Source organism: Rattus norvegicus, chromosome 1 (assembly GCF_021556685.1).
Source record: "Rattus norvegicus strain SHRSP/BbbUtx chromosome 1, alternate assembly SHRSP_T2T, whole genome shotgun sequence".
NCBI lineage: Eukaryota > Metazoa > Chordata > Mammalia > Rodentia > Muridae > Rattus > Rattus norvegicus.
In genome coordinates, this window is record NC_141534.1 from 131,816,005 (window position 1) to 131,829,810 (window position 13,806).

The 13,806-nt window shown below is 45.0% G+C and overlaps 1 protein-coding gene across 3 annotated transcripts in view; it reads left to right on the plus strand.

Annotated features, from left to right (window-relative positions):
* Positions 1–13,806, plus strand: part of Tars3 (threonyl-tRNA synthetase 3) — a 51,858-nt gene that overhangs the window by 34,173 nt on the left and 3,879 nt on the right. For 2 of the 3 annotated variants that reach the window (XR_015623962.1, NM_001401535.1), the window contains 5 exon segments: positions 1,345–1,507; positions 5,815–5,952; positions 8,994–9,071; positions 9,242–9,342; positions 12,314–12,418. Coding sequence is in view for 2 of the 3 variants with exons in the window: in NM_001401535.1 (NP_001388464.1) it covers positions 1,345–1,507; positions 5,815–5,952; positions 8,994–9,071; positions 9,242–9,342; positions 12,314–12,418 (585 nt within the window). In the remaining variant the exon portion in view is untranslated. 3 annotated transcript variants of the gene reach the window in all.

A 13,806-nucleotide genomic window follows, 5' to 3' on the forward strand; every position in this document is an offset into this window, starting at 1 on the left:
GTATCAACATAAAAATTAATGCATAGTGACACATACCTGTAATGATCTCAGTGCTCTGGGACAAGGAGGGGGTAGTTGTGGGCAGTGCAGTCTGGTCAATCATTGAGCTACAGTCTCCTTGAGATCTCTGTTCTTAAAAACTAATAAACATCAAATAAGCTGGGCTGATAAAAGAAGACACCCGACATTATCAACCTCTGGCTCCACATGTAACTCTTGGGCATATTCACCCACACATGTGTACACACACACACACACACACACACACACACACACACACACACACACACACACCATACACAACATTTTCTTTCTTAGTGGCACCTAAAATAAGGATATGTCCTACAACATTAATGCTGTTCTGAAGTCTAAGAGAGGTTGTAATTATTATAAAGTTGGTGTGCAAATTTAACCTTCTAAGGTAAATGTGTTTTACACATAGAAGTGAACAGACTCAATCACACACACACACACACATACACACACACACACACACACACACACACACACACACACACACACTCCCAAACTTACAGTGTTTTTCTCTTAGTAATATATACAATTTCTAGTAAATTGGCATTAGAAGTCAGCTATTAAAACAAATCTCTGGACATTCAAGGAAGCCTTCTTCCTTTTTAAGGAAAGATGAAAAAATTAGAATTGTTTGTAACTCTAATGTTGTCAAAGCAGGCTGTGGATAATCTCCATCCTCTCCAAACAAAATGGGGCCCAGCTTGTGACCACATCCTCAGAAGCAGTATTAATCTCTCAGGATCCTTTCCCAGTAAGGACCCTTCAAGCTGTAGCATGTGGTTTCAACCCTAAGGAAGGCTGTGTGAGAGCAGAGAAAGCAGTTGTGTATCTTCCTGCCTCAGAATAAGCAGCTGGCCACACAGTGCTCGACGGCGGTGAGACAAGAGAGCCAGAGTGTTTTCTGTGGAAAACTAATCTCTCATTCTGCCGAGATCCTTAGTAGAGCATTTTTCATGCCTGGTGCTAGAAGTCGTTAGGACAAAGCCTGTTTCCTTGTGGAGCTCAGAGGAGCACAAGGACATATAGGTGGAGATCATTTATAACAACAGAACCATGTATTATGCTGTCCGGGTCACCATCTCAGAAACAGAAGGAGGCTAGGGTTGCCAGTTATATGTGGCACATCCTCACTGTGGGGTACAAAAGGTTTGATCCCTAACGGCAAAAAGATGTATGTATGTATGTATGTATGTATGTATGTATGTATGTATCCTGGGCCTAAGACCCACATCTTGAAACAGATTCATAGTGTTTAGATGATCAGCTTTCTGTTCATCCTGTAAAGTCCGTTTGTTCCCGTGTCTTTTCTAGTTTAATGTTTGCACACCGCCCACGATCCTGGAGGGAAATGCCTGTTAGATTTGCCGACTTTGGCGTTCTTCACAGAAACGAACTGTCGGGGACTTTAACCGGCTTAACCCGAGTGAGGCGCTTCCAGCAGGATGACGCCCACATCTTCTGCATGGTGGAGCAGGTAAGTAAGGACAGGGAGAGTCTGCACACTCAGACCTTAGTCCCTTCCCGCGGCTATGACATGGGAGGTGTGCGAGTATCTCTGCACACCGGTGGAGCGAAACCTTTGCTGATTCTCTGGTTAAGACATTGGTCATTTCCTGGCACAAGGTCTATTGTTCTCCCTCACTTATTTTATAGACTCAAGTTCCATGTGTGAGGTATTTTATGGGAGCTTGTGCCGTTTGTTTTCAATGTGTTGCCTGGAACTTACATTGTTATCTTTCCGTTTAAAGTTAAAGTTGCCATGCAGAGGTGACTGTCAAACACTACAGACTGTTTGACTTGACTGCCATTGTGGAACAGCAGCCCATGCGATGTATGTCAAGACATGCTGCCCTGTACAAGCCTTGGGAAATTTTAAGGATTTGATAAAATACAATGCTTCTTGACTGCTGAAATTACTGTCAAAGCCGGTATCAGAAATCTATTTGGGAACTAAACAACACACTTGTAAATGACCCATAGATTAAAGGGGAAATCCAAAATAAAATTAGAAAATATGCAATACAATTGAAAACATATGCACTACAAATTACATAAAATGATGTCTACGTGGATAATCACAGCATCCCAACTTCTACTTAGGAAACTAGAAAAGGGGAAGGAGCCAACTATATCTGGTGCAAGCCGAAGAGAGAAAATGAAGTGACAAGGAGTGTGTTGTCTAGTTTTTATGTCACCTTGTCACAAGCCTGAGTCAGTTTGGATGAGGGGGCCTTACCTGAGAAAATGACCATACCAGACTGGCCTGTAGGCAAGCCAGTTTTCCTGATTGATGATTGGTGTAGGAAGGCCTGCTTCACTGGTGGACAGAGCAATCTGTGGGATGATGGTCCTGAGGCTGTCAGAAAGCAGGCTGTGTGAGGAGCAAGCCAGGAAACAGCACCCTCCACGCCCTGTTTCAGTTCCTGCCTCCAGGTCCCTGCCATGACTTCCCTCATTGATGAACTATGATGTGGAAGTGTAAGCCTTACTGACTGATTCTTAGACCCCTCCTCAAATTTGTTACTGAAGGCTTGCCCCGGGAGGTGGTGTAAACCTTGGGAAATGGAGCCTTTTTGGAAGAGGTTAGGTCACGGGATATACCCTAGAAAGAGCTCTTGGAATCATAACCCTGTTCCAGAAGTCAAGTGGTGAAGCAGCCTTGTTCTACTGTGGGCTCCTCACCAGGATGCTCTGACTGGCACAGTTCCAGAAGCAGCAGAGCCAACCGATTAGAGTCAGAAACAATGACCCCAAGAAGCCTGCTCTCCCTTTAAGTTGCCACAGGAATAGAGTTAACATGGAAATCTTTAAGACAAAACTCACTGAAACAGAAAAGTAAAAGAGTGCCAACTAAACCCAAAGCCGGTTCTCTGAGAGGATCGACCAAGTGGGTAAGCTTTTAGTCAAACTGAGGGAACAACAGTTTCCAGCAGTGGGAATGAGAAGTGTCATTGGGACAAATTCTGAAGGCGCTCGGGGATAAGGCACATATTTTTGTCACTACAAAAGACTTTATCAAACCAGCAAATAAATAGACCACATCTAAAGATTTAGTTAGGAAGCTACAAGGCCTTTTGACACATCTGAAGTCCAAAGTCACACACTTCCGGGATATTTATGAATAACATGGCAATGGATGTGTCAAGTATAGTAGACAAGTCTTTGAAAAATGCAAACTACCAGTCTTTATTCAAGTAGAAGTTAAACTTGATATTTAACTTCTCGGAAGTTAAACTGATAACTAAAACCTCCCTACAAAGAAAGTTTCAGTCCAATGCTGATTTAACTGATGAATTCTGCAAACACCAAAAGAGATTCTAGACAGGACCTTAAAGAAGACCGAAGAGGAAGAAGTCATTACCAACTCCCCCTAGGGGCTCTCGGGGCTCTGAAACAGAACGTGTCTAGAAGAGATTGATCCAGATACAGCACACAAAGGACAATGCACCCTAACCAGGTCAGCAGTGTTCCTCCAAGGGTAGATATATAATACTAGATAGAGGTTTAATATTGCAAAATGGGCCATTTTAATGTACCATATTATCCAGTGGAAGAAGAAAAACCTGTCTTGGTGCTGAAGAGATGGCTTGGTGGTCAGGAGCACTTGCTGTTCTTGGTCAAACTGAGAATGCAGGTTTGGTCCTCAGCATCCACACAGAGCCTCACGACCATCTGTCACTTCAGTTCTAGAGGACCCAACGCTATCTTATGGCTTCCATAGAGACTGCATGCACACAATGTACAGACATTCATGCAGGCAAAACACTCAGATACATAAAAACAAAATACCCTTCTTAAAAAAGAAAGAAGACATGTCTTGATAGTTACTGTATTGGCAGAGGCTAGAAAAGCATCTTGAAAACCCCAATTTTTATTTCTTGTTGAAAACTCTAAGAAAGAAGGCAGAGCATTTCCTCAACTTAATGTAGGAATGCAGGCACTTCTGAAAACCCTACACAGGAGCACGGTAGGGATGCCGCCTCTCACCGCTCCAATCAGTAATCATCCTGGAAAGTCTCTTGATGAAATAAGCCGGAGAGAAATAAGCAGACACCCAGCTTAGAAAGGAAAGCGGAAAGGTCTTACTTGCAGATGGCATGGCCTTGCCCAGTGCCGTGAGAAGAGCTAGCGCTACCAAACCGGTGAGCAGCGAAGATGAACCCATTCGTCCTTGGGGTCCTGAAGAAGAAACCCTACCCCCACCTGGGACTGACCAAGCTGGAGCAGTGTTAGTGATTTTCTGACCCCAGATCTTACCCTAAATGTCCAGGACTCAAAAACTAAAAACCATTCATTGTTCCAGCAACCAGGAGAATCTCGTCTAGAGAGAAAAGGATAACCCTTGAACAGCAACATTAAGAAGACCGCCATTTTAGCATTGTCTGACAATGATCTTCAAGATTTATTCTTATTTCTAGTGTTGTGTGTGTTTGTGTGTGTGTGTGCATGTATGTGTGCATGTGTGTGTGTGAGAGAGAGACAGATACAGAGACAGAGAGAGACAGAGAGAGAGACAGAGAGAGACAGAGACAGAGAGAGAGAGAGAGGCGGCAGTATAAGGAATCTGAGTTATAAGCAGTTGTGAGCTTCCCTGATGTGGGTTCTGGGAATCCGTTTTGAGTCATCTCTCCAGCTCCATGACAAAGATGTTAAAAGGCAGCCACCATAAGAAGGCTTTTGGGAACAGTTACAAAACCATTTCAAACCAATGGAAACCATTCCAAGACTCAGAAAAGGGAGAATCTCAAGGAAGAAATAAAGATTATAGTGAAAAACTAAGTAGAAAATTTTTTTTGAAATATGTAACTAAAAACCAAAATAAAAGCCCAGTAACTGGATTTATGAGTAGAACAGAGGAGACAGGAAGAATATATAGATACAAAAATAGATATTGAATCTGAAAGGCAGGAAATGAACCTGGGGAAGGGACTAGCCATGACTAACCTCCATATGCTTATCCCTTGCAGGGACATGGAAGGAGGTGTTAGCTGGTGGCCAAGAACTTGTCAAATCCATCAAAAAACACAAACCACCAATCAGGAAGTCAAGTGAGGTGCAGACAGGCCACACCCAGAGAAGTCTATGCTAAGATGTGAGTTTAATGTTATGGGGAAAAGGACAGAAAATGGAAGGCAGAGAGAAAGAAATAAGAGTTACTTCAGAGGAGAAAAAATGCAGTCCAACCTTTTTCAAGGACTAAAAGAAAACATTGTCAATGAAGAATTCCCAGTCTAGAGAAATATCCTTCAAAAGTGACAAAAAAGGCACGACATCTTTTGGCAAAGATGTGGAGTTTCTACAGTCATTTGAAAATGTTGTATAGTACCTACAGGAACTACTAAAAGCATATACACATGGATACACTGGCATACCCATGTCTAGGTCTAAAAGTAATCATAGTCAGTGTTAGCAATGGAAGGTGCCAACCACCGAGTGTTAGAACCAGGCTTCCTAGGGCCGGAGAGATGGCTCATTGGCTAAGAACACTGCTGTTCTTGTGTTCTTGCAAAGGATGCAGGTTCAGTTCCCGGCCCTTACATCATAACTCAGGACTCTCTGTAATTCCATTTCTTGGGAACCTGTTACCCTCTTCTGGCCTCGGCAACACTGGTATCATGTAGTGCAGATACATACGGGCAAACACTCATGTGCACATAAAAAATTTAAAAAGTGCTTTTAAAATTAGTTTTAATAACTACTTGGCATAAATGATTTATAGTTATAAATGCCACAGATGAATTTAAATTGCTGTTCCATTGACTGTCTTGCCTTCAATTTCAGATTGAAGAAGAAATAAAGGGGTGCTTGCACTTTTTACAGTCTGTTTACTCAACATTCGGCTTCTCCTTTCAATTAAACCTGTCGACAAGGCCTGAGCACTTCCTAGGAGAGACTGAGATATGGGACGAAGCTGAAAGGGTAAGCAGGAGACAAGAAACCACACTTCTGAGGGTTTAAACTGGGGAGTCGGGATGAATGAAGACCATGGAATGTGGCTAGCCAGTTCTCATCACAATGGTGACCGTCTGTGCCACACAGGAGGCAGGAGAACGGGGCGGGGCACCGTACAAAGAGCATCTCCTCGTGCTGTCAGAAGATGGATGCCAGGCAGAGGCGCACAGACACAGGCCAGGCTTGAGTGTCATAGGGTCTCCTCCTCCCACATGCCCTGCCCTGTGCACTGACTACACTCTTCTTCCCTGTCTACTGAATGGGGGATCAAAGTTAAATGAGGCCTCCTCTCCCAGGAAGGGTGCTGACTCAGTTTACCTAAGAACCACATGGGAGTAGAGAGGGGAAAAGAGGGTGCCGAGACTGGCTTAGCCGTTCTCCCTGCTCAGGCATGACCGCTCTCTCAGGATCAGGACTGGGCATGAGATGTGACCGTGGCGCCTGTGCCCAGGGGATAACACCTTCTACAGAAGGCTGTGGGGAATGTAGATGAACATGTATATGAGATAATGGTGGCATAGTGCCGGCTAGTGCACATATGCAGTCGTTTTCATGTCTGTGTCAATGTCACAGTCATCTCTCTCAGTCACTTAAAACTGGGTGGGCTATGGGGACTTGTCATTAATTTTATATATATGTGTGTGTATGTATGTGAAATAATATACATAATATAATTATATTACATATTTTATTATATATTTTATTATTTTACATATGTATATCAAATAAATGTATTTATTTAATATACCATACATATTTTATATTATTTATATTTATAAATTATAAAATGTTTATATAAATATAATTATACATGTGTATATATACATATATACATATAATCTATTAGTTCTTCATACAACCAGCCCACCAATAATGGAGACTGAATCCTATTGATTTATTTAATCAGTTTTAGCACACTTGCTGGCCAATTATCCCTCTCTATTTTTCTATACACTAAACTGGCTAGTTCCCAGCTGTGCTCCCCAGTTACTTGCTGTTTGAGTCTCCATCTGTCTGTCCTTAGTGTACTTCTCTTGGCCATGTGCTTCTGGTCCTTTCCTCCTAATGGAGACCTCCTGTTCTCCCATCTCTCTCTCTCTCTCTCTCTCTCTCTCTCTCTCTCTCTCTCTCTCTCACACACACACACACACACACACACACACACACACACATATACACACACACACACTTCTCTCTCTCTCTCCCTCTCTCTCTCTACTGGTCCCTACCTGGGACCCCCAGCACAGTAACTGAAACCCCGCCTACCTCTATTCTCCCCAGGAATTGGCTGTAGCCAGTCTTATTTTACCAGTCATAGAAGGTCAGTGAGCAAAATTAACACATCATCTGATATACGTGAGAATGTGCTTGTCTGCACCAGATCTTTGGGACCACTGTTGAGAATTTGACACAAAGCAACTCCAGACCAACCCCCAACAGGGACTAAAGGAGGGATGGACTCGGCATGGGGATAATGGGCTGGAAGTCTTGACATTTTTGCTCTTTTGATTGATGTGGCTAAAGTTTAGCAGCCGGTCTCCTAGGAATGTGGCACAGGGTGGACCTTCCTCTACTTTGGGGACCTTTCTCCCACAGCGAGCAGCTGCGATCCTCTGGAAGTCAGTGAACATTTGAGGGTGCTGCTGTCATTGTTGTCATTGTTTTTTTTACAAGTCTCTGAGATGGCTTGGAAAACCCAAAGCTTTCTTAAGCCATCTCTATAGCCACCTCTGCTCCTATTGCACTGCCTCATCCTGGGTCCCCAGAGACCTGACAAAAATGTGCTCACTTATGCTTCATATTCTTCGCCGAACCTTGGCCTATCTTTGGCACTTTAATGCCTTGGGTGCTCCAGGACCTCCGATTGCTGTCACAGGGTCTCAGTTTCTCTACTTAGTAACCCTTTCTCTTCAGAAACAATATGGCGAGGAAGGACCTCCCACACCTGTGCTGCACCTCCATGCAGGTGGCCTTTCTTGGTCCTAAGAGAGGGAGGCTGCTCCAGCAGAGTTAGGTCCACTAGGGACGCTGCTGGCATCTCAGGAGAGAAGTTCTCTCTGTCAAGAGCATGCCCTAACTGGGACCCTGGGCTTCTTCTGTCAGTACTTATCTGCACACCCACTCACTGTAAGTAAGTGCGAAGCATTTCCACCGTAGGCTACATCTAAAGTCTGACCTGGCTTAGGCTGAAAACCAAAGTGAGGTTCCTTTCCCTATTCCCCAGCAACCCATGAGAGTTACCCTGCATCCCCACCCCCAACCCCAGTTGCAGCAGAGGTCAAAGACACACAAAGGAAACTAGTGTCACACAGTGAAAATGGCAAAGCAGGACCAAGGCTCTCACACCTCTTTATGTGTGGAAGCCCCACCTACAGGATACATCACCAGGTCTCAGATACATCACCAGGAGACATTGCTCTGGTTTGATTTTGCCAGGTTATTACAAACCTAGACATATTTTGGAAGAGAGCATCTCTATTGAGGAATTACCTCCGTCAGATTGACCCTCTGTGGGACTTTTCTTGATTGCTGACTGATGTCACAGAGGGGTGCCACCCCTGGGCCAGAGGTCCTGGAAGGTGAGCCAGGGAGCAGAGCACGGCTCTTCAGGGGCCTCTGCTTCAGCTCCTGCCTCTTTGCTTCCTGCCCTGACTTCACTCAGTGATAGACTGTGGCTGGGGAGTTGTCAGAAGAAATGAATTCTTTCCTTCCCTGAGCTGGTCTTGGTCATGGTTTGACCACAGCAACAGAGAAACAAACTAAGAGACAACTGCCGTCGGCGTGTAGGACTGAGAGGGCCTGCCTGGAAGAAAGGCCTTTTCTGCAATCCCCTGCAACAGTTGAGAAAATGGTACATTTCCCCCACTGCGCTGTTGAAAGGCGTGTGCTGAAGGAAAGTAGAATGTACCTAAGATGTATGAATACGTATGAGCTGTGTGTCCATAGAAAGTATGATGGATGGATGTGTGATCCGTAGAAAGTGTTTAATGATCTCTCTTTTAAAACAGCAACTGCAGAATAGCTTGACGGGATTTGGAAAACCTTGGAAAATAAACCCAGGAGATGGAGCATTCTATGGCCCTAAAGTAAGTAGGGCATATGCTGGGAGGGGGGAGGGACAGAGAAGGGGGGAGGAAGGGAGAGAGGGGAGGGGGAGGGGGGACAAGGAGGGAGGGGAACAGGGAGATAGGGGGTTCAGGAAAGGGGGTATTTATAAATGAAAACTGTCTCTAAGCAAGCATTACCTACTTTACAGATTGATATAAAAATTAAGGATGCTATCGGCAGATACCATCAGTGTGCGACAATCCAGCTGGACTTCCAACTGCCTATTAGGTTTAACCTCACATATGTTAGGTGAGTGATTCTGATCTTCTCTTAATTTGTCATGAGATCTCGGGCAACACAGAAGTAAGCACTAGTGAGTTCTGGTGTCTATGTTGTGCACAATACATATTTGTAATCTGGGGATTTTCTTCATCCATTTATGCTGCTAGATCAAAAGGCTTAAGTTAAGCCTTAGGTTAAGGCTCAGTGCTTAATGAACAAATGGCATTTATTTGACCATAGTTACAGCAGCTCTAAAGTCCAAATATCATGGCGTGGCAGCTGGCACAGGTCTCCTGCTGCCTCACAACAGGGCAGAGATGAAATGAAACAGCCAGTGCAGGAGGCAGCCGGGCTCCATAGTAACCTGTTCTCTTGAGAACTAGCCTAACTGTGTGAGAACTACAGCAGTCTCTCCCGGGGTATCCCTCTGGGCCTGATCACCTTCTACTCCCTAGAACTCCCTTTCTGCCACTTCTCCAGCTGTGGGCAGAGCTTAGGGTAGAGTGTTTGCTTGCCCTTTACCAGGCCTTGGATTCAACCCCCTCCTACTTCTACAAAAGGGGAAAATGTTTCCCAATATTTCTAGTGTCCAAACTGTTTTATCAAGAATTATAGAGAGAAGGCTCAGCAGTTAAGATCACTGACTGCTCTTCCAGAGGTCCTGAGTTCAAATCCCAGCAACCACATGGTGGCTCACAACCATCTGTAGTGGGATCTGCTGCCCTCTTCTGGTGTGTCTGAAGACAGTGAGTGTGTACTCACATACATAAAATAAATAAATAAAAAAGAATTATCGTTTTTCTTTAGCTTATTAATATGGTAGATGGCATTTATTTAGAATATTGAACTAGCCTTGTACTGCTAAGCTAAAGGGCCTTGATCTGCCATTAGTCTGTTTAGTCTTTAATACATTTTCACATAGGAAATTGGCCTGTAGCTTTGCTTTCTTGTGCAGCTTTACCAGGTCTCGGTACCTAAGGATGTTAGTATTATAAAGCAAGTGGGGAGTGTTCCTTATCTTCTGTTCCCCGGGCAGGATGAGATAAACTTGGTGTTGGTTCTCTTTCAGATAACTGGTACAATTTCCACTGAATCCACAAACACCTATAAGTTTCCCTTTTGTGGGAGAAAGTTACTGTCATGTTTCAAATCCAGTAATTTTCATAGGATATTTCCTATCAGGGTTATGATAATAAACAGATAACCACTTCTCACTCAGTGGGAGTGAACGGGAACTAGATCATCCGGACAAGCTGTCCATCCTAGGAGTGCGTGGAGTGGAGGCTGGAGGGAGGAGAGCGGGTCCACAGGCGGCTCAGAGATGGTGATGGTTAGAACCAGGCGGTGCCAGGGAGACAAACTCAGGGGAGTGTTGGGGGAGGGTGCTAGAGAAGGAGCTGATGTGATTTTGAGGCCTAGAGAGCAAGAGAGTGAGGCATCACCAGAACGTGCATCTTAAGGGAGCAAGAGAGACTTACTGTGGGGACCCATTGCACCCTCCCTGGAGGAAGGGCATCAGACAAAGCTCAGCCGAAACCCATTCCTGTGGCGTGATGGAGATAAATGTCCTAGTTGTGACAAGGAGCGTTTGCCAGCAAATGACAGCCGCACTCGACAGAAGCAGGAAGAAGGTGGAAATGTCTCCTGTGTTACTGCTGCCCAGAATTATCTCAGGAGTGCTGATAGTTAAAGGCCTAATGGAAGCTCTCATGTCGAAAATCAAGTGGATAGAACTCAGAGCTAGGAAGAAAGTCAGGGCGCTGGCAGTGACGGGAGCGTGGAATGCCCAGTGTGCCTCCCTCGCGTCAGCTGGGAAAGACAAGGCAGAAACACTCCAGAAGTAATGGTGTAGCGCAGGTATCCAAGGGATGAACTTGAGAGATGAGTGTGGTGTTTACATCATGAGATTTTACCAGAAGTTACTTAAGGGAAGCTTCAGTCCAGTCTTGGGACGGGAAGAATCAACATGGCAAAGCTACTCTCTTCCACCCCACCTATGAAGTCAATCTGCTGGGGTTATTTGAAGGAAAATTTGGTGGACATTCTAAGGTTTGTTGGATAGCATGGGTGTGTAAGCGAAATTTTATGTCACTAGTTGATTAAAATGAAAGACGAGACAAAATTCTGAATGCATAGAGGCCTGAGAAGATGGCATCGTATTTCTCTTTCATTTCTCACGTAAAACAGCATTTAGGAATATTTTATACTGCTCCTCCCGTGGAGTAGGTGACGTGTGCATAAGTTCACAGAGGAATGAGTTCAGGATGCTTCCGGGTGTCCCCTCCTACTGCCACTGCCAGGATCTCTGGGATCTGCACAGACTTCTGCCTGAATGCAGTGTTCATCCACAGGACCATTTATCGGCGACGGTGCCCAGTTTCAACATGTGCAAACTGGATTAAGAGAGGACCTCTCTGTATTTGTTTTGAGTGTGTTTTAGAAGTAGTTAACTGATACAGCTTTTGAGGTCTGTGTTATGGATTACATGCTGAATAAACTGAGCTGTACCTTCTGAGTGTGTGCACGGATTTTGGCGTGCCTCACTTCATTGAAGCTGGCAGTCACAACTGGCTTCATTGGGTTTTCCCATAGGGGAGGAGAGAATGATGAACTATGAAGCCCGTGCCATGATGGTTTACAGTCTGTGGGTAAATTTAACTGATGGATATTTAAAGTAAATAGCAGACATATTTTGGAAAAACAAGGCTTACAGTGGGGCAGTGGATGAGGGAGAACTGGATTATTAAGACTGGCTGTGAGTGGACACTCTGTGAATCTCAGAGGCGGGCTGTGGTCCTCACTACAGCATTCTGCTTTTATATATGTGAATGTTCTCTGATAATGTGACTTAAAAGTAGATGAAAAAGCATTAGTAAGGGAAGTCTAGGGGAAAGCTGCCAATAAAAACAACTTTCTAATAAAGATGCCCCAAAACACGAACGACAAACAACACTGGACAGTCAGGAGGTCCCTGATACATGTTTTTTCATTTCTTCAGTAAGGATGGGGATGACAAGAACAGGCCTGTGATCATTCACCGAGCCATCCTGGGATCTGTGGAAAGGATGATAGCCATTCTCTCAGAGAACTACGGGGGGAAATGGTAAGTCATGGGGGGAGCGCTAGAGGACCCCTCTAAACCCCAGTCTGGACAGACTAAGTCCCTGCCTCATAATTAGCAAAGGGAGGGATCTTGTTACGTTTGCCAGATCAGGAAACAAGATGGCAGGCAGGTGACATAAAGCTGTACCGTTGCCCTCTGAGGAGCACAAGCTCGCAGGTTGGCCAAGTTATCTTTTCACCCTTTCCAAGCCCTCCAGAGTTTCAGTGTTGTCTGAAGACACGTCCGTCTCCACTGTTCCCTGTCTTACATCACTGCTGTCCCCTTCAGCTCTGATTGTTACCCTGGGTGACTCCCTGACTACAGAGAAAAGCACATCCACCTGATCCACACAGGGCCCTCACAGCACACCAGCACTAGGGTGACAAGCTGCCCCAGTGTGCAGGCCCAGCCAGGAAAGGAAATGCTCCCACTGCTATAGCTTGGAGTTCGCTCTTCTGGAAGGCAGGCTGGCCACAAGTGTGCTGAACAAGTACCATTCTGATCACAAGGCCAGATATGGAGAAGTCATCAGATTGAAAAATAGAGACAGGCTTGGGGAAGACTGATAACACCGGTGGGCCATTGTGCTGGCTAGTTTTATATCAGCTTAACCAGGCTCCTAAAGGAGGGAACCTCAATTAATAAAATGCTTCCATAAGATCTTGCTGTCGGGCATTTTCTTAGTTTGCAATTGATGGGGAAGCTATTGTTTCACTAGTGGCTGGTGGTCTACACATCCCTGTCCCAGGGTGTGCTATATAGTGCCAGCGGTGCCATGGTAGCAGGTGAGGCACTTGTCTCTAAACACAGATGTTAGTGACTCTGGCGATGCTGGCTCACTCCCTCACTTCTCTGCCGAGGAACTGTTCCACGGTGCTGCTGGCAGAACAGAGGAAACCGACATCCAGAGATACCATATTTCTAGGGAAATCGCTGTCCTCTGGAATCAGCCTTGCATATTGAAAGGGACCCAAAGCAATCAACTGCTCCAAGCTAGCTTGCTGCTCGCCTGGATTAGGTCTCCATTGAGGTTCCCTCCTTTCAGATAACTCTAGCTTGTGTCAAGTTGACCTCAGACTAGCCAGCACACCCACCTTCTACCAGTGGTAATATCTTACCTGTGTACCTGTACCTGTATCTTGTACCGGTACAGTACATCATGACCAGGACATAAGCATTGATGCGGCCAACCCTGTTTGGATGTTCCCATGTTACATGTGCTCCTGTCCATGGAGTATTTAGTTCCTAAGATTGCAGCACATGGAAGCACGAGGTCATCTCCACAGGCGTGGTCCTGGAGTGCTGTCCTCTGTAAAAGCCACTCGTAAAAGCACATGCTCTATTCGGTCTCCACCATCCACTAATCCAGCAACCACAATTCTGTCATT